Source organism: Elgaria multicarinata, chromosome 13 (genome assembly GCF_023053635.1).
Source record: "Elgaria multicarinata webbii isolate HBS135686 ecotype San Diego chromosome 13, rElgMul1.1.pri, whole genome shotgun sequence".
In the NCBI taxonomy this organism is placed as follows: Eukaryota; Metazoa; Chordata; class Lepidosauria; order Squamata; family Anguidae; genus Elgaria; species Elgaria multicarinata.
This window is the reverse complement of record NC_086183.1, coordinates 14,684,233-14,708,871: the sequence shown is the minus strand read 5'-3', so window position 1 is coordinate 14,708,871 and position 24,639 is coordinate 14,684,233. Positions and strand designations below refer to the sequence as shown.

The 24,639-nt window shown below is 46.6% G+C and overlaps 1 protein-coding gene across 1 annotated transcript; it reads left to right on the top strand.

Annotated features, from left to right (window-relative positions):
- Positions 1–462: 462 nt before the first annotated feature.
- NT5C1A (5'-nucleotidase, cytosolic IA) lies at positions 463–22,526 on the top strand. The gene is made up of 6 exons (XM_063139628.1): positions 463–689; positions 13,710–13,877; positions 15,615–15,744; positions 18,012–18,134; positions 19,396–19,580; positions 21,756–22,526. The coding sequence occupies exons 1-6, from the start codon at positions 534–536 to the stop codon at positions 22,119–22,121; spliced, it is 1,128 nt and encodes a 375-aa protein (XP_062995698.1). The 5' UTR covers positions 463–533; the 3' UTR covers positions 22,122–22,526.
- The last annotated feature ends 2,113 nt before the right edge of the window (positions 22,527–24,639 follow it).

Here is a 24,639-nt window from a genome sequence, read left to right as displayed (position 1 = left end):
CACTTTCCTAGGAGACTCGGTTTAGAGGCACCCATAAACCCCAGAAAGTGCCCAGCCTCTTTTCTCGCTGGATAGATCTGCACCTCGTGGCCTCCCGGACCCTTATCCTGATTGCATGTTAGTTTTGAGTGAAATATTCTCTGGGGCGAGAAAGGCGCTTCCTCCCAGAAGGGCCAGGAACAGCTTGCTGTTGGCATCGGTTCCAGCCCCGAGGAGGTTAAGTGAGCCGGCCAGTTGATTTGGTAACCAGGGATGCCCAGGAGGTTCTTGGGTACCCTTATAAAGAGCTTTGGCTGAGCGACAGAGGCACACTTCCCTGCCCACCCACCCACACGCGCGCTCCCTCCCTCTCTCTCTCTCCTGCGCGCACAGGCAGACCTCGCCGCCGCTTGATTCACCCTCTCTGGAGCGGCATCCACAGACACCCGCCCTCCCCCTCTGCCTGCTGAACTGGAGCCCTGCGACAGAGGAGAATCATCTGCTTGCCCTTTGCAGCCCATCCGGCTCCCCTGGAAGGGCAGAGGGAAGGCGCGATGGATCCGGCAGGCCCCGGGCACCCAGAAGGGAGAGGATCCCCCAGAGATGCCAGCAGCCAACCGAGCAACGGCGGGAGGCAGCCAAAGCCAGAGGGATGGGAAGATGCCAAGGCGTTTTATGACAACCTCTCCCCCAAAAAGAAACCCAAATCAGTAAGCGAGATTTCCCTCTTTTTGTCCTCCTTTCTTGGGCTCAGGGATGGCGGTCCGTGGGGTAGCTTGGTTGCATGCCAGGTGCATTTGCAGATATAAAGAAGCTGACATTCTGCATGGGTGGAAAGAGGGGAAAAAAAAAACATCCTGGGGATAGACATGCCAAGTTATGGGACCTGTTGAAACTGCCCGCTTACCTGCCTCTGTCGGTGTGTCCGAGGCAGGTCCACCTGCTGCCACAGGGCAGGGAGAGACGCTGGCCGGCTCAGAGAAGCCCAGAGTCAGTCTGCAGCGTCTCCCATGCCAGCCTCTCAGCCGTCCAAGGCTGCCTGGGAAAGAAGCCTGAGAACCGGGAGAACAACAGTGGCCAGGCAGAACGCGCAGTTCTGGACTAGACAGCCGCTTCACTCCAAAGCAGCTTTCTATGGGTCAAAGCCATGTGTTAGATAGGTGGCAACATCCAGGCAATTGGCATTCAGCAGAGAATGTTGTTTCTCCTGGAAGATGCTGTTCTTGCTTGTGAGGACGAAGCTTGCTGAGGATGCAAGATAAAATAGCAGAAGGGAGCTAGGATATTTTGCTACAAAAACGGAATGCATGCTCCTTCCTTCCTTCCTTTCTCCTGGGTGACAAGTTCTTTCTAGCTGTTAAACCCCTTTGCTGGTTATGCCCAGTGGTTGCATATATGTGTAACCTGTAAATAACATGGCTGTCCCTTCCTCACGCAGACAGACTCCCTGCCCAGAGGCGGCAATCTGGCACTGATCTGCTCAAGCCAGCTCCCTCTTAAATGCCACGCAGATGGCTAGTTGCTGCTTTTGCCAGTCCACGTGCAGTGAAAATAATGGGAAAGCTAATGTTTCAATGGTAGGGTGACCATATGAAAAGGAGGACAGGGCTCCAGAATCTTTCACAGTTGTATTGAAAAGGGAATTTCAGCAGGTGTCATTTGTATATATGGAGAACCTGGTGAAGTTCCCTCTTCATCACAACAGTTAAAGCTGCAGGTGCCCTGCCCTCTTTTAAATCTGGTCACAGTATAGCTGCAGTATAGCTCCTGCAGTTTTACCTGTTGTGATGAAGAGGGGATTTCACCAGGTTCTCCATATATACAAATGACACCTGCTGAAATTCCCTTTTCTGTGCAACTCTGAAAGACACAGGAGCCCTGTCCTCCTTTTCATATGGTCACCCTATTCAATGGCCAATCCTCTAGCATCAAATGTAAAATCTGAAATTCCAGGTAACGTTGCTGGGTGACCATCTGAGGCCAGCCCTTCTATTAGGCAGAGTGAGATGGCTGTTTGAGGAAACAGCTTTTGAACACCATTAAAGAGCTGCTTCTTAGGAATTACATTAGCATACATGCCTTAATTTTTGCTGCTGGGGGGGCAGTGTGTGAACTCCCCACCTCAAGAACCAAAATGTCTTAGTGTGGCCTAGATTTCAGTGTTTCATCTGAACGTTGCAGTGGGAGAGAGACAGTCCAATGGGTCAATACTCACATAGATGAAGCTGCGGTACCATCTAGCTGTGGAAACCTCAGTGAAATGAATAGGAGTTGTGCAGGAGCGTGCAACTTCTATGAGCAATCATCCCATAGTTTTGCAGAGTGATTACTCATGCCTATCCAATCACCAGTGTACCTTATCTCACTGTGTACCTACTGCGTTGACAACATAAAACAGGCCCTGATGCAACTGGTGTTGACTCCAAATGAACTTTTATTACTGCACCCCCCACCCTTATCGGGAACTGGAACTGGGGCGCAGCATGGGGACTTCCAGACAAATGGGTCCTAGTGCTATCAATTGCAAGGCCTTGTACAGCAATTCCATCTTTTTTTCTTAATGGGTTTTCCGCTGTAAGGAAAAATGCGAAAGAAGCAGTGCTTTCCTTCCCTCACTGAATAATCTCAGGATTAGGGTTGTGAGAATGCCTGCAAAGTCCAAGGACAAGTAGCAGAGTTCTGACACCAACAGTCAATGCCGAGACATCTAGTTCATGCCTGGCTTACTCTCCTTTGCCAATTTGGAAATGTGCATAATCCTACATGATTTACTATAGTGCTTTGCTAACCAAGAAACTATCCGGACTTTTGTATAATCCCTGACTGGTGAGTACATGGGCTGGACCGGCAGTTTCAGAAAAGCTACTATACACCAAAACATAGGGGAAATGTGTCTTCATGCAGTCCTCCGAAGAGTTTCTGTGAGGTGCACCCAGGAATGATACTTTTCAAGAGACATATAGAGGCTGTGGACATGCACCTCTTGTATTGTGTGTGTGTGTGTGTGTGTGTGTGTGTGTGTGTGTGTGTGTACGTGTACGCAATCTTCTCCTCAAGATCAAGCTGGGGTGGGATCTTTAGGTCTGGATCTTTAAGGTAAAAACTGGCTGCGCACTGCACTGATTGGCTGTGAGTTTATGATGCCACAAATCCACCTACCTCCTATTGGGCATCAGTAACCCCATACTTTAAAAAGGGGGTGGCGGTGCTTGTTTTAAAATGCCAAACAACTTGCAAGTGGTGATCTGAAGACGTAAGTGAACAAATAGAGACCTTGCCTGAAGGATGGGGTGCTCAATAAGCATTTGGCCCACTAGCTAGGAGTACCTAAATGTGTCTGAAAATATGTGGGTTTTCTCCAGTGGGGTGAGCCTCGCTTTCTCTGCCTTTGTGCTAAATAGACAGATGTAGGGCTTTTCTAGATGAGGCTTTTAATCAGCTTAGAGACCGCTTTCTTGTTCTTCCAGGTTGTGTGTAGGTTCTCTTCACACCCAGTGTTTCCTCTTCCTATGAACCTTTCTACATGAGGCTATTATTGTGTGCTCGTGATTCCTCACTCACAGTAATTTGCAGGTCCTTGACACTACATCCTCCTCCTCCATGGCCTCTCCCGTGCTTTGCAACCATTATCATGGGTTTTTTTAGATTGAAGAAAGTCTGGAGGATGTCCGCTAAAGCACAGTCAACTTCTGCAGGTGGGAAAGGGTGAGCACACAGGAAGAGCTTTGTCTCAAAACTTCCAGGTGAGGCTTGTCCTGCCCTCTGCCTCATTCACCAAATTTTATGTGGGGCTGGGTGGGTTTCCAGATGGTGGTGTCATGTCTAGCCCTGCTCCCCCTGGGTTGGAAGAAGGTGTTTCAGGTAATCAATCCGAATCAGGCTCTGAAGCAGAGGAGTGGGCATCAGAAACAGGCCAGCCTGTACCAGTGGGGGAGGAAGTTCTCATGGGCTCTTCACCAGCTGGGAGTGAACCCTCTCCAGAGCTTATCTCCTTAAGGGGAGGGCTTTCCATTCTTCTTGAAAGGACAATTGTCTCACTTAGTTTGCATAGTTTTGCCTAGGGAAAAGTTCCTAGAGATTAGACTCTCTTCAGGAGGGAAGAGATGTATATAGCTTGAATAAAGCTTTTGGATTACTTAGCAGGCCTCATTGTTGTCTCCCAAGAAGGCAGGAAGTTTTGAGAAACATGACAGGTGGGATCTTCCACTTGTGACTTCCCTGTGTTGCCCCATCAATTCCATCTATTTTCTTACGACAGAGGCCGGTGGGCAACTTGTGGCCTTCCAGATGTTTTGGCCTACAACTCCCATCAGCCCCTTGTCTAAGTTGGCTGGGGCTGATGGGAGTTATAGGCCAAAGCATATGGACGGCCACGAGTTGCCCACCCCGTGTCAAGAAAGAAAAGGTGGCAGAGTTGCACAAGGCCTCCTGCTTGGAAGGCAGCAGCCATACCCCCTCTGCTTCCAGCTTGGCAGTGTTAGGGTGACCATATGAAAAGGAGGACAGGGCTCCTGTATCTTTAACAGTTGTATTGAAAAGGGAATTTCAGAAGTTGTCATTTGTATCTATGGGGAACTTGGTGAAATGTCCTCTTCATCGCAACAGTTAAAGCTGCTGGTGCCCTGCCCTCTTTTAAATCTGGTCACACTAGTATAGCTCCTGCAGCTTTAACTGCTGTGAAGAAGAGGGAATTTCACCAGGTTCTCCATATATACAAATGACACCTGCTGAAATTCCCTTTTCTATGCAACTGTTAAAGATACAAGAGCCCTATCCTCCTTTTCATATGGTCACCCTAGGCAGTGTCAGTTCTTTGGTTACTTTGGCAGGTTGTATGTTTTTTCTTATTCAAACCCTGTGTTTGTGTTTATGTGGTTAAGTGCGCCTATAAAAGAAATGCAGCTGCAAAACTGTCCCAGGGGGAAAGAGTGGGATGGATGAACCCAGTTGGCAAAGCCCAGTTGGCTAATCAGTGCCATGTGGCTTTAAACACTCTAGGATCCACTGTTGATGAAGGATGGTTTCCAGTCATATAAATGCCTGGGAGCCCCATCGAGAGCATCTGGATTAAAATAAACAGGGCAAAGAATAAAAGGAGCATGATAGTCGGCGTCTACTACCGACCGCCCAATCAAGGAGAAGATGAGGATGAAACTTTTGAAAAACAAATTACCAGCATTTCAAGGAAGTGCGATGTAGTAGTGATGTGGGACTTCAATTACCCCGATATTCTGCAAAAAGCGGCCTTTCCAAGAAATTCCTGACATGTGGGGATGATAACTTTCTCTGACAGAAAGTGGAGGAAGGAACTAGAGCATTTGCAATGCTTGACTTGATATTGACCAATAAAGAGGACTTAGTGGAGAAAGTGGCAGTTACTGGAACTCTGGGGGAAAGTGACCAGTCATACTTGAATTCTTGATTTTAAAGGAAGCAAAAGCTGAGTGTAGCTGTACGCATACTCTGGATTTCAGGAAAGCTGATTTTAATAAACTCAGAGCTATGATAAGTAAGGTTCCAAGGCAAGTGGCCCTAATGAGAAAAGGAGTCCAAGATGGGTGGGAGTTTTTTTAAAAAGGAAATTTTAAAGGCACAATTTCAAACAATTCCAACAAGGAAAAAAGATAGAAGACAGCAGAAGAAATCAACGTGGTTCCACAAAAAGCTTAGAGATGACCTGAAAACAAAAAAGGATACCTAAAGGAAGTAGAAGGAAGGCCAGGCCACAAAAGAAGAGTTCAGACAGATAGCACAGAAGTGCCGAAACGGCATCAGGAAGGCTAAAGCTGAGAATGAGCTGAGACTAGTGAGGGATGCTAAAAGCAATAAAAAGGCTTTCTTCAGATATATGAGTAGTAAAGGACAGAGGGAAGAAATAGTGATTCAACTGCTTAAGGAGGATGGCAAATTGATAACAGATGACAAAGTCCGAAGTGCTCAATTCCTACTTTGGCTTAGTCTTCTCCAAAAAGCGGATCTATGACCCCCCTGGAAAAAGTGAAGTACAAGCTGAAGGGGCAGGATTGCAATTTAAGATTGATAAACAAATGGTCAAGGAACACCTAATTTCTTTGAACGAGTTCAAATCTCCAGGGCCTGATGAGCTGCATCCTAGAGTAATAAAGGAGCCGGAGGAAGAACTCTCAGAACCAGTGTGTATTATCTTTGCAAAATCATGGAAGACAGGTGAGGTGTCAGACGACTGGAGGAGGGCTAACATTGTCCCTATCTTCAAAAATGAGGAAACTGGAAACTATAGACCAGTCAGTCTGACATCCATCCCTGGGAAAATTTTGGAGCATATTATAAAGAAGTCAACCTGCAAGCACCTTGAAAATAATGCAGTGATTACGAGAAGCCAGTATGGATTTGTCAAGAACAAATCCTGTCAGACTAATCTGATCTCATTTTTTGATCGGGTAACCTCCCTTGTGGACTGTGGGAATGCTGTGGACATAATATATCTTGACTTCAGGAAAGCTTTTGACAAAGTGCCCCATGATATTCTGATTGACAAACTAGCTAAAAGTGGGCTAGATGGAACAACTATTAGGTGGATTCACAGTTGACTACAGAATTGGACTCAAAGAGTGCTTCTCAATGGAACTTTCTCAAACTGAGGGGAGGTAATGAGTGGGGTACCGCAGGGCTCAGTCCTGGGCCCAGTGCTCTTCAACATTTTTATTAATGATTTGGATGAGGAGGTTAGGGAACGCTTATCAAATTTGCAATGACACAAAATTGGGTGGGACAGCTAATACCTTGGAAGACAGAAACAAACTCCAATGTGATCTTGATAGGCTGGAGTGCTGGGCTGAAAACAACAGGATGAAATTTAATAGGGATAAATGCCAAATGTTCTACGCCTAGGAAAAAGAAACCAAATAAACAGTTACAATTTATTTCTGTATTTATATATTTATTGCATTTCTGTACTGCCCAATATGCGAAGCTCTCTGGGCGGTTCACAAAAACAAAGAGGGAAAACAGGCAGCCAGACGAAGGAGATGTGTTCTTCTGCCTCGTTCCTCCCCCCCCCCCCCTGCCTCCGGTTTGTCTGCCGCCATCTATATATGAATCTGTGGAGCTCCGCATATAAAATTTATAGCTTCTCTCCTCTCTCCTCCGTAGCTTTGTATGTGCAAATGTGCATATATGAGCAGATGCTCATTTATAACTACAGTACAAAAAAAAATTCAAGACATAAATCGCTGTTGCTGCTGCAGTGTGACACTCTTTATTTACATTCGAATCGACGAAAAATTGGGTTTATATTTAATGAGGAGCAACCCTGTTGTCGTGTAGACGGAGCCCCGGTCTCTCTTGTGATTGGTGGCAGTTAGAGGCTCCCTGCCCTTTGCCTGCCCAGGTTTTCTGGTCTCAGTGGGATGCAAAGCTCTGAGGAGCGAGAAGCCCAGGGACAGCTGCCCAGTCACCCTCATCACTGCTCCCATAATATTTCTGCTAAACGTAATCCCTCAACCCAATTGAGGGAGGGAGGAAGAGATTTTCCAGGAGGAATGGAGCTGACTCCCCACTCCTCACCCCGTCCCACATACACACACACACGCCATTCAAAACCACAGAGTTCTGCTTGCATTCATGCAACCAGTCCCTGGCCTCTCCTTCCTGCCAGCCAGGGGCTGCTGCTTTCTAGATCCAGACGTCTCACTGGTGTTCTCCTGACCTTGCACAACCTTGGCTGTTGCTGGGAGGAGAAACAGGGCTTGTTCAGAATGGATCCTTGCAACACTGAAGGTTGCTGAAGGTTGCATGAGCCCCAGGTCACAACACAGGTCCTGAGAAGGTTTCTTTGCCTTAATGGGGGAGACCAGCCACAGAGAGAATGACGTGGAAAGGAACGTTGCTTCTTTGCATTAATGAGGGAACAAGACTTGAGTTTTACCTTTCTATTGTTATTATTTAACTAGCAAAATGGCCATAATTTCAGTGGATGATGCGAGTATGCAGAAGGAAAGCCTGGGCTTGCAGGGGCCTCTGATGGCAGACACGTCAAACGGCCCCCTTTAACCAGGGACAGCTCATCGTTCCTGATCCCCGTCCCCCTGATTTTAAATAAAAAATTGTCAATGTGGGCTGCTGAAGCTGCTGTTCTCCAGGGCTCGGCCTCCTCCCCCAGAATTTAAATCTAGAATTTAAATCACTGTGAAGAGTGGATGCGTCTTGTCCGTAGCGCACAGGCATGTAAATGCATGCCACACATATTGTGCCAGGCAATACACAGCCGACCATTTCACATCCTGCTGCCAATGAGGTATATTTTGAATTGTTGATTTGTGTGTGTGTGTGTGTGTGTGTGTGTGTGTGTGTGTGTGTGTGTGCGTCTTTCTAGTACATCTTGAAGCAAAAGAAAAATGCCCTCTTTCTTTTTAAATTAGCGGAGGGCAAGCTGTGGTGGAGCAAACCGGTTCAGCAGGCGAAGTAAAATGTTCAAGTATATGTTATAATGTGTGCTTAGATGTGGTGTGGGGGCTCAGGCAGTGATACTTGTTATAAAATTGGGGTGCTGCAAGTGCATCCCTCTTTTCATCTGTGAGATGTTGGAGGGTCTGTGATGGGTGTGTGAGCAAAACATCTCTGAGTGTTAGAGGCAGGGGCTCGTTACAGCCTCCCATCCCAGAGGGCTCCTTGGTGAAGGCCGGGCTGCTCCTGCTCAAGTTTAGCAGGCAGGTTTGCCCCCTCTGCAACCTTGTTCCAAGTGCAGTGCTGAACGCCCGCCACCCCCTCCCCTGGGAGGAAAAGGGCATTAGCCATCATCTGGCAGGACTCCTGTGCCTTTCAATAGGCGTATGATGGGTAATGATGATTTGGTAGGAAAATCTTTTCATGGCCTTGGAAGGGAAAGTGAGAGAAGAGAGGGAAAACTTCACTTGATAAATTTCTACAGGTCACAATGTTGTAAAAGACACAGGTGCTTTGCCAGAATAACGTTGGCAAACGGACCACACTGTTATATCCTAGAAATTACTCTGGGTAATTCAGCGTTCTGCCCATGTGCCCTTCTGTCAGGGTACTTTGGGTTATTTGGAGGTAACACAACCCAAAGTGCCCGGGTTCGTATGTCACACAGCAACCTTAAATCATGCCGATGAGTGGTTGCATAGTTAAAGATACAACAGCAGGCACGTAGCATGCAACCCAGCAAATCATGGGTTAATTAACCCACAATTTGCCCCCAATATGTGTGAATGGGGCTAGTAGGGGCACTGGAGTGGGGAGCTCCCAGCAATACAAACACACACACAGGGGTTTAAGCTAGGGTGACCATATTTGGGAAACCAAAAAAGAGGACACCTAGTGTGTGTGTGGGGAAGCAGCTTTCTGAGTCCTGCAGAAAGTACGTTATTCCCCCGCCACCTTCAAGAACCCGATTGGAGTGGAGGAGGGGAAAGGATTTCATTCTGCACCACCACCATCCACTCCAATTGGGGCCTTTTCTATAATGTCCACGAATGACCCACTTTCCCCTTTAAGACCTCAATTTTTGCTCGGGGTGGGGGAATGATGTGCCTCAAGAAAGCATGTCATTCCCTCCTGCCATGCTAATGGCAGCCTTAAAGAGGAAGGTGTGTCATTCCAGGACATTATTGAAAATTATAGAAAATCCCCCCTGACACCATGGAAAGAACAAAAACCAGGACAAATCCGGGGAAATCCTGACAGTTGGTCACCCTATTTAAGCAACTTTTCATCACTGGTTGTTAACAGAAGCAACTAAACTAATTTATTTAACAGAAGCAACTAAACTAATAGCAGGCCTATCCAGTGAAATTTTAGAATGTTTTAAAGATGTTTTAATCATGTATGGTGTGTTTTTAAATCAATTTAAATGTGTATTTTATATCATGTTTTTATACTGTTTGTTTTATAGTTTGAATGGTTTGAGTTTTTGTGAACCACCCAGGGAGCTTCGGCTGTTGGGCGATATAAAAATGCAAATAATAATAATAATAATAATAATAATAATAATAATACATTTCTTTTATAATTTCTTTTAAAAATTATATCCCCTTTCAGCTACAAAAGCTCCCAAGGGGGCTCCCAATATAACTCAAACAGATGCATACAAATCAAACAATGACAACCATGGGAACTAAAACCCAGAGCAACATTTAAACATTTAATAGCAAGAAGAAACATTTATAAACAGTCCAAAGACCTGGTGAAATAAGAATGGAGTGCTGGCAATTGGCCTAAGGACTAAAGGAAAGGGAGCCTCCCAAGGAGGGCATCTTCTCTCCCCACACATCCCACTTTTGGCACTACTACTGAGAAGACCCTGAGCTGTGTCCCTGCCCCTGCCCAAGTCATTGTGCTGCCTGAGGGGAAGAACAAGGTGGCGCCTCCTCCCATTCCATGTACAAAGCTGATGTCATGTTTCTCAGAAAACTCCTGCTTTCAATGGGAGGCAAATGACGAGGCTTGCTAAGTAATCCACAGAGCTTTCATTAAGCAACAAACATCTCTTCTACCTGAAGAGAGAGTCTAATCTCTTGGAAACTTCCCCCTAGGCAAAACTATGCAAACTAAGCAAGACAATTGTCTGCTCAAGAAGAATAGGAAGCCTCTTCCCAAACTCCTGTAACTTCAGAGAGCCTGGTGCGGAGGCAGGTTCTGGCGCAATCCTAGTCCGACCAACTTTCTCATACCTTCCTTCCGCTCCGTGCGTTTGAGCTTCCAGCGGACCCTAGCATCCGCTAGCTTGTCAGGACGCTCACCTCCGGAAGAAACCTCACTTCCAACTGAGTGTGTAGGATTTGGCCTTGAGGAGATGAGCTCTGGAGAGGGCTGACTGCCAGCTGGGGAATCGCCCATCAGAGCTTCCTCCCCCACTGGTACAGACTGGCTGGTGTCTGGCGCTGCGTCTTCTAGTTCTGAATCTGATTCTGATTGATTACCTGAAACACCTTCTCCCCAAACAGGGGCAGTAGGGCTAGACGTGACAGCTGACTGGATGGTAGTCGAATCTTTCTTCAACACTGGCAATGGGACAGCATCCTGCACCACCTCTGAAGGCAGCAGCAGGCTTGCTTAGAGGGCACAAGGCCGGCTGTGTGGCAAAGAGGTCTCTCCTCCCGCACCTTGTTGACGCCTCTGAAGGCAAAGGGGCACCGAGGAAAGCCTCAAATGATGGCCATAAAACAAAATTGTAAACTTAATCACCCTGCGCCCTCCTAAGAGCTGTTAAAATAATATTTTAGCTAATTAGTAACTCACAGCACCCATGTTGTTAAGGAACAACTATTTTCATTAGCAGGGGAGTCCCCAAACTGGTTAATAACTGACTGTCATGAATGACACAATAATGTTTCATATTTTGTCCTTTTGAAAACATGGGAAATAATGTTGGGTCTGTTTGTAACTTTTAATCCAATTTGGCAGCTAGGGTGACCATATGAAAAAGAGGACAGGGCTCCTGTATCCTTAACACTTGTATTGAAAAGGAAATTTCAGCAGGTGTCATTTGTATATATACGGGGAACCTGGTGAAATTCCCTCTTTATCACAACAGTTAAAGCTGCAGGTGCCCAGCCCTCTTTTAAATCTGGTCACTCTAGTATAGCTCCTGCATCTTTAAGTGTTGTGATGAAGACGGAATTTCATCAGGTTCTCCATATATACAAATGACACCTGCTGAAATTCCCTTTTCTATGCAACTGTTAAAGATACAGGAGCCCTGTCCTCCTTTTCATAGGGTCACCCTAAGCAGCTAGCATCTTGGAAGGTGTGTTTGCTTATCTTTCATACAGTATTGCTGAGGGACTCTGGTCTGATCTTCTGCTAAGATTATTCTTAATTAGCTTGTTCTTCAAAAGAGTTTGGCATTTGCTTTAGTACAATGAGGACCACCCCACCCACCCTGAAAGCCATTACATGGGGATGTGACAACCTTTCAAGTACTTGAAGAGGGCTATCATGTCTCCTCTCAGTCTTCTCCAGGCTAAACATGCTCAGTTCTTTCAGACTCTTCTCACAGGGCTTTGTTTCTAGACCCCTGATCACCCTCTTTTCATTGCCCTGAGCTAAATGGACTGGGGGTCTGGTTTGCAGAAGGCCTCTCCCTGTGTACCTGAAGGAGTTGTGTTCTTCAGCAAGTTGTTGGCAGGGCCAGATTAAATTGCAAATAAAATTTGAAAAGTTGAAAAAGATTTGAAAAATTGTATTTTGAACAAGTTTTTTGTTTGAATTTGAGGAATGCTTTTGAAAAGCTTAAACCTTGCTTAATTATAAGCCTACAGTGATAAGTGCAGTACTGTTAACCTTTTTTTTTATGTAGTGCTCTCCATAATTGATGATGATAATAATAATGATAATAATAATAAATTTATTTCTTACGTTCCTCTCCATCCTGATCGAGGTGGGGAAGTGATTACAAACATGGTATACATTGTTAAAACTTCCTAGAAAGCATACTAAAAACATTCTAAAAGCATCCTAAAATTCCCCTAGATAGTTCTACCAGAAGAGATCAGTCTTTATAGCTTTCTTAAATGCTAAAAGACTGCTAAATTGACAAATCTCCTCCAGCAGGCCATTCCTCAGTCTGGGAGCAGCAGAAGAGAAGGTCCTCTGGGTAATACCTGTCAGCCTAATTTTGGCTGGCTGAAGGAAGTTCTTCCCAGAGGACCTGAGTGTACATGAGAAGGCGATCCCGCAGGGAGCCTGGCCCCAAATCATGTAGGGCTTTAAAGGTGATAACCAACACTTTATACTTCTCCTGGAAACTAATTGGCAGCCAGTGAAGAGATTTTAAAACTCAAAATCATGTATCCATTTGGTCCATTAGATTAGAGAAAAATTCACATCTAGACAGTGAAAGAATTAATTTTATGAGGATTATCTGAGGCTCTCCCTTACATTGCTTCTGAAAGATACACAGGGGCCGTTGTCATGTACAGTAAGTAATATGCTGTATTGTAGAGTTAGAAGAATATGAATAAAGCAGTTTTATGATCTTAACCTTCATCTGAACTGCCTTGTTGGATCAAGCCAAGGCCCATTGTGCTTCCAACAAGCGAGACACTTGGGACGCTCCCAAGCCTGGTCCACTCTCTGCCCCCCACATTGTTTACTTCTAGTAGCATCTGGTATTCAGAGGCACGTGGTCCTTGGAGGTTCCCTTTAGCTCTCTGTCTGAGATAGAGATGTATCTGTATCATCATCATCATCGTCATCATCATCATCATCATCATCATCATCTACATTTCTGTACCACTCCATAGTCAAAGCTCTCTGGGTAGTTTACAAAAGATTAAAACATTAAAAACGATATACAAAATTTTGAACCATAAAAACAAATAACAGACAATATACATCTAAAAACAACTTTGAGCTGTCAGCTAAACCTGAAAAACAAATCCGTAATCGATTAAAAACTCATCACATGCTGCTAAACACTTGGGAAAAGAGAAAAGTCTTGACCTGGTGCCAAAAAGTTAGCAACGTTGGTGCCAGGCAGGCCTTGTTGGGGAGATCATTCCATATTTGGGAGGCCGCCACCGAGAAGACCCTCTCCCTTGGAAGAGGACCTTAGATATGAGCATAGTGTGTGGGTAGGTCCATGTTGGAAGAGGCGTTCCATCAGGTATTGTGGTCCCAAGCCATGTAAAACCTTTATAGGTTAGAACCAGAACTTTGGTACTACCCTTCATGGGTCATGGGTAACTGCCATCTCTCTCTGTCTCTCTCTCCCCCTCCCCCCTCCCCAGCCAAAGCCACAAAATGCCATCACAATTGCTGTGTCGTCCCGAGCTCTGTTCCGAATGGAAGAGGAGGAGAAGATTTACAGTGAGCAGGGCGTGGAAGCCTATGTGAAGTTCCAGTTGGACCACGAGAACGAGCCCTTCCTGCCTGGAGCTGCCTTCCCTTTTGTCAAGGTCCAGTCCTTCTCCAATGTTTTTATTCACCTCCAGATGACAGCATCAGGCCTGGGTTCAAGATACTGGGACACAGCGAGCGCTAGTCATTTATCAGTGATTTAGCCAACCCAGAGGTTTTCTGAATGAGCCAATGAAACGGTCCTTACAGGATGCTTCCAGACAGGGGTGTGTGGTCCCCTCCTAGCTCTACCAGTTGCAAGGCATTGGGCAGCTATTTTCTCATTAATGGGTTATCCGAGGTAAGAGGAAAGATAGAAAAAGCGGTGGGAAAAGATGGGTTACAACCAGAAGATGATGATGTTTGGACCCCATAAAACTCATTTGGATGGACTTGCCCTCCATCCAAGGAGGAGGTGAGTGAATGGAGAGGAAAAAATAAAGACCCATCCCCACGGCAGGAAAGTTGGAGCAGGAAAAGACCCGTCTTAGTGGCAGGAAAGCTACCCATGCCCACAGGGGGAAAGGCAGCTGTGCCCATATTTGCCCAGAGCAGTGTGTAAGCACTCTAGCACTGAAGTTGCACAACAGGAGAGTGCACAAGCACTGGAGAATTAGAAACAACGCCAGAAGGAAAGTGGTTCTGGCATGCGCAAGGGGTGGGGCAGAAGTATGTTGCTCATCGCTCGTTGTACCACAGCAAATAGCCACAAGGCATCCATGACCGTCACAAACCACGTGCTCCTGGGTGGAGGTCTTCCATTCCCAGCACCCCCTGGTTGTGCTGTCAGTGCTCAGTAAATGCAGGTATACTGTGACAGAAGCACAATCATGGACGCAGTAAATCCCCCATGCAGACATGCCCTTGGAAGAATGAACAATGCAACGCAGCCGGTGTTCTGTGTATCTCAGGGAGCGGAGTCTGTCCAGCCCAGGAGAGGCCGCAGGGCTTCATGCAAGATGCTTTGCCAGCTCTTCCGAGAAACGCTGGGAATTGAAATGGGACCCTTGTGCCTGCAAAGGAGGGGTTCTGCCCCTGGACTCCAGCCCTTCCCTAGCTGTGCTCTCTTGCAAACTGGGCATTGCTCAGGGCCAGGGGGCTCTGGGCATGGCACCCCTCTAGCCCTCTGCCCAGAGGGGGGGGACCCTGGATGCTTTCCAAGAGGTGGGGGGATGGGCAGCAAGGGGCAGGGGGCAGCACCGAAAGCAGGAAAGCCGCACCCACCCCCCCAAACATGATATTCCGCTTGGTGCTATGAAGAGCAGTTCTGGGTGCAGCGGTTGCAGCCACCTGGGGCCTGGAGCATAACCTGGGGGCAATGAGGGCAATGAAGATGGTGGCAGCTGTAGCTGCCTGACCCGGAGCTTTTCTCCAGAGCCGGGCCCTGATTTTCAAACAAAGGAGCAGCCCGCCAAGCCATACTCCATGGGGGAACCCAGGCGCTGCACTGCAGCTTCCTTGCAAGGTCCATCTCCAGCTAAAAGGATCCATCAGCAGGCGAGTGGAAAGCAAAGGTTTGTCCCTGCCTGAGGGCCAGGAAGGCTGCTGCTAGTCAGAGGTGGGGTGGGGGTGGGGGCGTGCAAAGGCAGCTGAGCCTCTGGGTGCCACCAGGGTGGTTCTTTTCCTTTTGCTTGCTTTCGATGGAAGGAAGGTGCTCAAAAAGCGATCTGCTCGTCTGTCAGTGGCTGCTGAGTGGAGAACTTCTTGCAGGTCCTCTTCTGTTCATGGGTTTATGGAAGGGAGTCCCTGGGTTTTGTGCTCTTGGCCAGACTGCTCTGCCCTCTTTGACCCCTTAGGCGCTGGAAGCTGTCAACACACAGCTGCGGGAACTCTACCCAGACAGCGAGGAGCTCTTTGACATCGTCCTCATGACCAACAACCATGCCCAAGTGGGGGTTCGCTTGATCAACAGCATCAACCATTACAGTGAGTAACCAGAAGCCGCCACAGCTCTTGACCAGAAGCACCCGAGCAACAGATGGCTTTACCTATCAGCCCCCTATTTGCAAATGGAAACCTTATACTCATTTGACTGTCCCGTCTGCCCACTCCCCAAAAAGCCCGGCAGTGCAGTGATGGTGTTGGGAGGGAATGCTTTGCGAGAGATCCCCCAAGGGGATCTCTCGCAAAGCATTCCCTCCCAACACCATCACTGCACCCCACCCCCACACATGGTCAAAGCAGTTTAGGCTTTGATGATCAGGGGTCTGGAAACAAAGCCCTATGAAGAGAGACTGAAAGAACTGGGCATGTTTAGCCTGGAGAAGAGAAGATGGAGGGGAGACATGAGAGCACTCTTCAAATACTTGAAAGGTTGTCACACAGAGGAGGGCCAGGATCTCTTCTCGATCCTCCCAGAGTGCAGGACACGGAATAACGGGCTCAAGTTAAAGGAAGCCAGATTCCGGCTGGACATCAGGAAAAACTTCCTGACTGTTAGAGCAGTACGACAATGGAACCAGTGACCTAGGGAGGTTGTGGGCTCTCCCAGGCTAGAGGCTTTGAAGAGGCAGCTGGACCAACATCTGTCAAGTATGCTGTAGGGTGGATTCCTGCATTGAGCAGGGGGTTGCACTCGATGGCCTTTTAGGCCCCTTTCAACTCTACTATTCTGTCGTGTAGAACATCAGGAGACCAGCACAGTTCTCCCAGCAAGGAAGGCCAGCAGGGACACACAGACGCAGGAGGGCTGGGAAAGGGCATGGAGGGCATCAATTGGGCAGGTAGGTCGAGATGGGAGAGGGGGCTGCTGGCTTGCCTCCCTAGCACTCCCCACCCCCACATGCACCTGGCATTTGACGTTTTAGCTTTCCCTATAGTGGCTGGGTGCACAGCCTCCATGCGGTGCAACCCTTCCAGGCACATCCTGTCCAGCAGCAGAAGCTTGCTCGGGTGAACTGGGACTGGTGGTGGCAGAGAGGTGGATGACGCGTGCCCAGTGAGCCCCCTGGGGGCTGGAGCAGCGGCCTGTCATCTGTGACAAGCATTGCCTGGCATTTCACACAGTAGCAATGACTGCGTTTCATGCACTAATGTGGGTGGGTGAGGAACTGCACTTTCCCAGAGTCAAAATATGGTAGTTTATGTGCTGCCTTTAGGGAAGGCATCTGGAGTCCTTGAGAAACAAAAATGTGCTCTCAAAAGGCAACTATGGGTGCTTCCAAGGAAAGTTTTTATCGTTGACCACCCTGCTTCAAACATGAAATTTTTGGGTGGTGGTGGTGGTCCAGACTGTCGTGTTTAGCCTAGTTATCTTGCCCTTCCTGGGAAGCCGGCCAGCTTATCAGCCTTTTCTGGGAATGCAGCCAACTGAGAGGCTCCTGGTTGCTAAGCAGTGAGAAGTTAACTCACAGATGTCTGAGATGCCAAGTTGTCATAGTCTACATAGCAGAGAGATACAGAGGAGGTCCAAAGTCCAGTCTGGGGTCAAAGTCACAACAATTCCAAGGGCACCGAGTCATGGAGCAAGCAGCAGAACTAGCAACTTCATAAGGGTTGTTGCCAGCATCAGGAAACCATCTGATGCTCCCTTTTATGCTGGGCTTCAGCCTGGACCCACCCATCTCTAGCTGTGGCTCATTACTGAGCCTTCCGGCTCAGCCAGCTATTTAAGGTCAGCATTCACAGAGCTGCGTTTCTCCTGGCGCAGACTCCTTCTCACAGGCCGGACCTGCTCTGCATTCCTCAATCTCCTTCTTTCCTGGGGGCTCAGAACCTGCTTTGTTGGAGACAGGAGGTGGAGGAGTATGGCCTTCACGGAGCTCTTCCAAGGGACCTGCATCCTCCTCGGCTGCACGGCCCTTTGCTCCCTGCAACACTGCCTCTGGTATGTCTTCGGAGGAAGAAGAGTCTGCAGCCTCTGGTAAGCCTACTTCCTCCTCAGACGAAGATTCCTCAGGAGGGCCTATGACACAGACATTGTCATCTTCCATTTGCAACAGTCCTGTGTTTTCCCACTGCTTCTTCCATCATTTTTCTTATAAAAAAAAGTTGTTAAGGAGGAATAGATGGAATTGCTGCACGAGGCCTTTTGGTTAGTAGCTCTAGGAGCTGTCTGTCTGGAAGCACCCCAAGAAACCAGTGCAGATGTGACCCCTGCAAGTATAGGCCTGAGGTTGTGGCCTCCTCTGGCTTTCCAAGGGTGGTTTCTTTCTATACACAAAAAAGTGTATTTCTTTTTTTCTCCCTTCCAGATCTGTTCGTTGAAAGGTTTTGTATGACAGGTGGGAACAGCCCTATTGGCTACCTGAAGGCCTACCACACCAACCTGTACCTGTCCTCTGACTGTGAGAAAGTGAGTGAGGCCATAGAAGAGGGTGAGTGCTGCTGGTGATGGACCTTTGGGTGAAAGTGAAAAATGGTGGGCCATGTTGCTTTTACTGAAAACTTTGCTCTTGGAAAGAGAGTTGGAAATTCTATGTACATTTCTTTGATTCTAAGACACTTTCCCCCCCATATAAACATCTCTAAAAATGGGGTGTGTCTTAGAATTGCGGGCGTGTTTTAGGGTTTTTTTTCCTGTTGGTGGTACTGAAATTAGTGTGCGCCTTACAATCGATGGCGTCTTACAGTCGAAGAAATATGGTATATGTTGTGTGTGTGTGTCTCTCTCTCTCCCTCTCTCTCTCTCTCTCTCTCTCTCTCGGCACATGTATGCTAAAATCTAAACCAATTTAATTAGGGTGACCATATTTGGGAAACCAAAAAAGAGGACATCTAGTGTGTGTGTGTGGAAGCAGCTTTCTGAGTCCTGCAGAAAGTATGTTATTCCCCCGCCACCTTAAAGAACCCGATCGGTGTGGAGGAGGGGAAAGGATTTCGTTCTGTACCACCACCATCCACTCCAATTGGGGCCTTTTCTATAATGTCCACGAATGACCCACTTTCCCCTTTAAGACCTCAATTGGAGCTTGGGGTGGGGGAATGATGTGCCTCAAGAAAGCATGTCATTCCCTCCTGCCATGCTAATGGCAGCCTTAAAGGGGAAGGTGTGTCATTCCAGGACATTATTGAAAATTATAGAAAATCCCCCCTGACACCATGGAAAGAACAAAAACCAGGACAAATCCAGGGAAATCCTGACAGTTGGTCACCCTAATTTAATTCTCATGACTTGTTTCCCCAAGAAATCCTGGCTATTGTAGTCTTGACCATGCCATCTTGCAGTCCCTTTGAACTTTGCTCCCATAGTTTCGTACTGGCCAAGAGGGCCAAACATATTGCAGGCCAATATGTTTACTAGCCCTCCCAATAATGGCGGCGTTGATAGTGGTGGCTGTGGTGGGAACTTGTCATGGCTTGCCATGGTGGGAGAGAGGCCTTTGTGGGTCTTCTGCCTGAGAGGCAGATTTTGACTGAGGTTTGTTTATGCAGAATCAAGTGGCCTAAAACAGCCAAACCAAGCTAGGATTACATGGACCAATGGAGTTTGAGGTTGGTGTTTGGTTCCTCTGGTTCAGTGACAGAAGACTGTCCATCCGTAACCAGTTCAGGAGGTCTCGCTCCTGACTACTCCTGACCATTTTGGGAAGACTTTGGTGAAATGCTACTAGACCACTTCCCCCCTTCTTTTATCAGGAATTGCTGCAGCCACCATCTTCAGCCCCAACAGGGATGTGGAAGTCCTGGACAACCAGCTGCGTGTAGCCTTTGATGGGGACGCAGTGCTTTTTTCAGATGAGTCTGAGCAGATTGTGAAGGCTCACGGCCTCGACAAGTTCTTTGAGCATGAGAAGACGTACGAGAACAAGCCCCTGGCTCAGGTATGGTTGAGAAGATCTGGACATCTTGTTAGCGCTCTCTATGTCTCTTGCAAATTGAGACGGCAATTATATTTATTTATTTCAGAAAATGGTTGGCCACTTTTCAGCTAACAAAAGAATTTAAAACAAGACTGACCAAAAAGAAAATGCAATAAAATACACCAAATCAGGAAGTTGAGCAGCATGACCATTCATATAAGATCAACAGATCTAAAAAGCTAGGGGAAATATAAAAGTTTCACCTGGTGCTAAACAAAAAACAGAGGTCATGCCAAGCAAATCTCCCAGGGGAAAATTTAAAGGTGGGGGTGTCATGACTGAACTATAACAATAAAACTTAGTATGCACATTAATGACAGAATCCTATGGCTCGTTGTTGACAATCAGCATTTTCATGGAAAATGGGCAAAATGTGGCATTTACATGCTAATGTAATATGGTGACGGCAGTGAAGCATCTGGCCTGAGCTACCATGATGTCATGGAAAGCACACCAATGATGGAGCTGGCAGAGATGGCAAAATTTCCATCAATAATTAGAGAAAAGTCAACATCTGTGTTTTTAACGGAATGGAAACCGTTTATAGACTTTTTGCAAGAACAAGAAAAAATGAGTTATTCATCTGTGGATTCAATCAGATAAAATTTATTTTTAAGATAAAATACAGAAGGGAATCAGGATTTTTCTAATGGTAGATTAAGAAAAAATAGGATTATATATTTGGGCTGTGGAGAAAATGGGAAGCCAGTTTTATGTTTTAAGTCTTATGTGTTTTTTGAACTTTGTATATATATATATATATATATATATATATATATATATATATATATTGTTTTCTCTTTTCTTTTTCTTGTATTGTGTTTTTTTAAGTTGGTTTTGTTTCAATGCAGACAGTGTTAAAATTCGCCAGAATAAGAGGAGGACAAATGATAGCCCCAGCATGTAAAGTTTTTGAGGCAAAGGTTTTGCCGCAGTTATTCTGTGGGGCAGAAATATAAAGCAACTTGAGGTGGTCCAAAATAAATTCCTACGGATATTGTTGGGTCTTCCCCCTGACACACCCATTTGTTATATGAGGGCGGAAGTTGGGATGCTCCCAATAGAGTATACCATCTGGAGGAACATGTTTTTTTATTACCTCAAAATGAAAACATCAACAAATAACCTAGTTAAAATGGTGGTGAGAGATCAGAGAAAATACCCCTCACATGGCAACTGGATAGAAAGGTGTGAAGCCAAGCTGAGACAATTCGGAATAGATCCTAAAACGATATTAGAAGGAAATATAGATCAACAACGCATGGTGATTAGACAAACATTGAGGAATTATTTTGGTAAGCTTGATATTAATGCAATTAAAGCTTCCAAATTCTCCAATATTTATCCTTTCATAAAATTAAAGCACAGAGAAGAAAAATACCTAATTGAAATTACGACTCCAGTCTTGCGTAAAGCTCTTACAAGCCTGAGAATGCAGACCATGCAGACAAATTTTAGAGAAGGAAGATTTAATAATACACCCAGAGACCAAAGAATTTACTGTTGTGGAGAACAAGAGGTGGAGGACTCTGTTCACTATATATTGTACTGCAGATTATACAATAGCCCTAGGAATAAATACTTAGCAAGGTATTTGGCCCCTATGGTGCATTTAACAGACCAAGCAAAATTAGGCTACCTACTAACGGCAGAGAAATCGACCCTACTGAATTTGGCCTATTTTGCAGTAAGAGCTGCAAAAATTAGGAAGGAACACGTACAGGTGGATGATTGTAAATAACAGATATACCATAGATATACAGAGTACAATGAGAAATTAGAATGTGTTTACTGTAGAAGATGTGTGCTGATGGGAGTAATTGCTGTACAGAGACCGTCTCATTTTAATTTTTTATGTAATAATGTGTGATAATATGTGTTTGGCTAAAACCCATTCAGGGTAGCCATGAATAAAATTTGATTTGAAGTTGGTTTTGTTTTGAAAAAAAGTTTAAATACCAAAAAAAAAAGCAGCACACCAATGAATAGATGCCTGAGACACCTACTTGCTGTATGTGTGTGTGTGTGTGTGTGTGTGTGTGTGTGTGTGTGTGTGTGTGTGTGTGTGTTATTTTCCTACTATATATGAGGAGTGGGAATAGAGCTCCGGCTGATGGTGTCTGTTTCCCTCTCCAGGGGCCACTGAAGGGCTTCTTGGAATCTCTTGGGAAGCTTCAGAAGAAGTTCTACTCCAAAGGCCTGCGCCTAGAATGTCCCATCCGCACCTACCTCGTCACAGCCCGTAGCGCTGCCAGTTCTGGGGCTCGTGCCCTAAAGACTCTCCGGAGCTGGGGACTCGAAACAGATGAAGCTCTCTTTCTGGCCGGTGCCCCCAAGGGCCCCATGCTGGAGAAGATCCGCCCACATATCTTCTTTGATGATCAGATGTTCCACGTGGAGGGAGCGAAGGAGATGGGCACCATCGCAGCCCACGTCCCGTATGGCGTGGCTCAGAAATCCAGGCGCACAGCACAAGGAAAGCAAACTCAGAACAGCAAGTAGCACCCAGGAGTGGGACTGGGGCTGCACCAGCTTTTGGTACATGGAGATCAGTTGGTGGGTGAAAGGGTTAGAGCATCTTCCATGATGACCAGAACCAAAGGTGTTGGGATGACACGTCCTGCTTGGATCAGGTGTCCGGGAGAAGCTTTCCTTCTGGTTGTCTACATTGCACTTTATGAAAATGTCCTCCTCCTGCAAGTCAGCTTCATGCTGCTTAGCCCACCATACCTGCACCAAGGCCACCCTTAGCCTCCACTTGTGCCAGTATCCATTGGTGGACACTGGTTTCAATCCTGCTGTCCATTCACGATGCTTCATGGTTGATCATAGCCTGACCTTTTTGCTCCGGAATATCCACGGTTTCTAGTTTTCCTCATGAACCCCTATAAGTGGGCTGTATGCGTTCCATGCGTTGTGCAGAATTTGCCAATGGTGAAGATTTAAGCATTGTGAAAATCCCCCTTTTCAACATTTGCTTTTAAAAAAGGGCCATTTCTAGTTGTCATGATTGCAGAGATAAGCTTAAAAACGTACAGCAATGGCACAAGGACATCTCCAGAGCCAGAAGTCTCAAAAGGCAACCCTGGAGAGGCAAGTGCCCAAGACGGGACAGAGGAGGGACCACCCTCCACAGTGCTGCCATGCTCACTCTGCACTGGGAACCCACAAGGGCCAGAGGCATGGCGTGGAAATGCTCCGTCTTCACATTCCACCTGTTCTGGGTCAGTGGATGCAATGCCCAATTCCCCCCCCCCCAGAATTGGCACTGTTAGACAGATCGGACCTGAGGGCTCCGTCACACCAGGGTTTCATCATCGCACTCTTGTCATGCCTGGTTTGCAGTTTTGCAGCGCAGCACTGTCCTGCAGCCACCCCGCCTCTTCCCCTCCCTTTTTCGTGTTTTCCTAGATTGGGAAAAGTCTGGATTATTTCCCCCAAACGGAATTAAAGCACCCTTCAGCCCCGGTGTAGTGCCGTCGTCTCGCTATTTCCTTTGTTGGGGGAGTATGCTTTGAAGGGAGAGCGTGCTGACAAAAGAGGAGGGCAGGGCAGTTCTCCTCCTCCATGCCTGTGTTGAACGAACGGGCTAGTGTTGAGCCAGTCTAACATACTTTTGCTGCTCCAACCCCACCCTCCTTGCCTGCAGCTCCCTCATTTTTAAAGATAAAGACATGAAACTTGGGACTGTGAGAGCTCTTAAGTAGGGCTTTAGGCATGCCAAGTTTGATCAGATCGGTTCATCCCTTGATTTTTTAGGAATTTTTAATTCCTCCCCCCCCCCTTAAATCATTCCTTCCCATTAACACACACACACACACACACACCTCTGATTCTGCACAGGAGCGGTTTAAGGCAGAATCATGTGTGTGTGGGGGGGGTATATGTATGTATGTATGTATGTATGGCCTCCACACCCCCAGGGACCTTGGGGAACTTCCCTTCAATAAATAAATAAATAAATAAATACAAACAGACCACGCGCGCACCAGGAAAATGGGGAGGTGGTGGTTCGAGCTTCATCCCGCGTACCTATTTCCCTCGAATTATTCTCTACAGCGCTAAGCTGTCATTGTTGTTGCTGCTACTGGGCGGCAAGATCTTTTGCATACCAGAAAGTGGGTTTAAGGGGGGAAATGTAAAAAAAATCATAAAAAATCAATGGATGACCCAATCCAATTCAAATTTGGTGTGCTTAAAGCTCTCCTTAACATCTATTACTGTGCCAATTTTGATGTCTTTATCTTTAAAGCTTACGCAGATGTAAGCATTTGTTTAATTTTTCTTAAAATCCTGCTCCTGCGCCCCAGTGGCTGCTCGGAAAACAACAAAATGATACGCTCGAAAACTAGTAGCAAAATATTGCACTTCTTTTGGTTAAGAATCGCAATTAAAGCAGGATGCATGGGAGTACTTCACAATAAAAACAGATTATAAGCTGGAAAACTTCAGAGTACTTCACAATAAAAGCAGATTGTAAGCTGGGAAACTTCGGAGTCCTTTGCACGCGATTCACAGTGATTGCACAGTGTAACGCTGGTGTGATAAAGCATCTCCACGCCTCTCTAGAATGGTGCAATTGCAAAATTACAAACAACTGGTTTTTTTATAACAACAGCAATCCCAAAACATGGGTTAAAAACAAAACAAAAACAGGGCAAGGAACCGACTTCCCCCTCCACGATTTCTTTGTTTTTGGATCAGAGGAGGAGAGGGGAAACGGGTGTGTGGGATGTTCAGGAACAGAGGGTGCTCGGGGCGGCAGAAGCCCCGAGAACCTCCATGTTTCAGTCCTTCCAGCTCCGGCCGTGAGCTTCAGGTTGTTATCAGGGTTACCAAGGAGACAAAAGTAGCCAGACTCACAGGTTTGCTTACAAGGAGACTAAATTTATTGGCATATTTCAGCACATTCAAGCATATCCCAATAAAAGTGGACCAGGCAGCGAAAGCTTCCTGCACAAAAGACCCTTCGGCAAAATCTGGACCCCCCCCACCCGTGGGCACAAGAACAATTACGGCA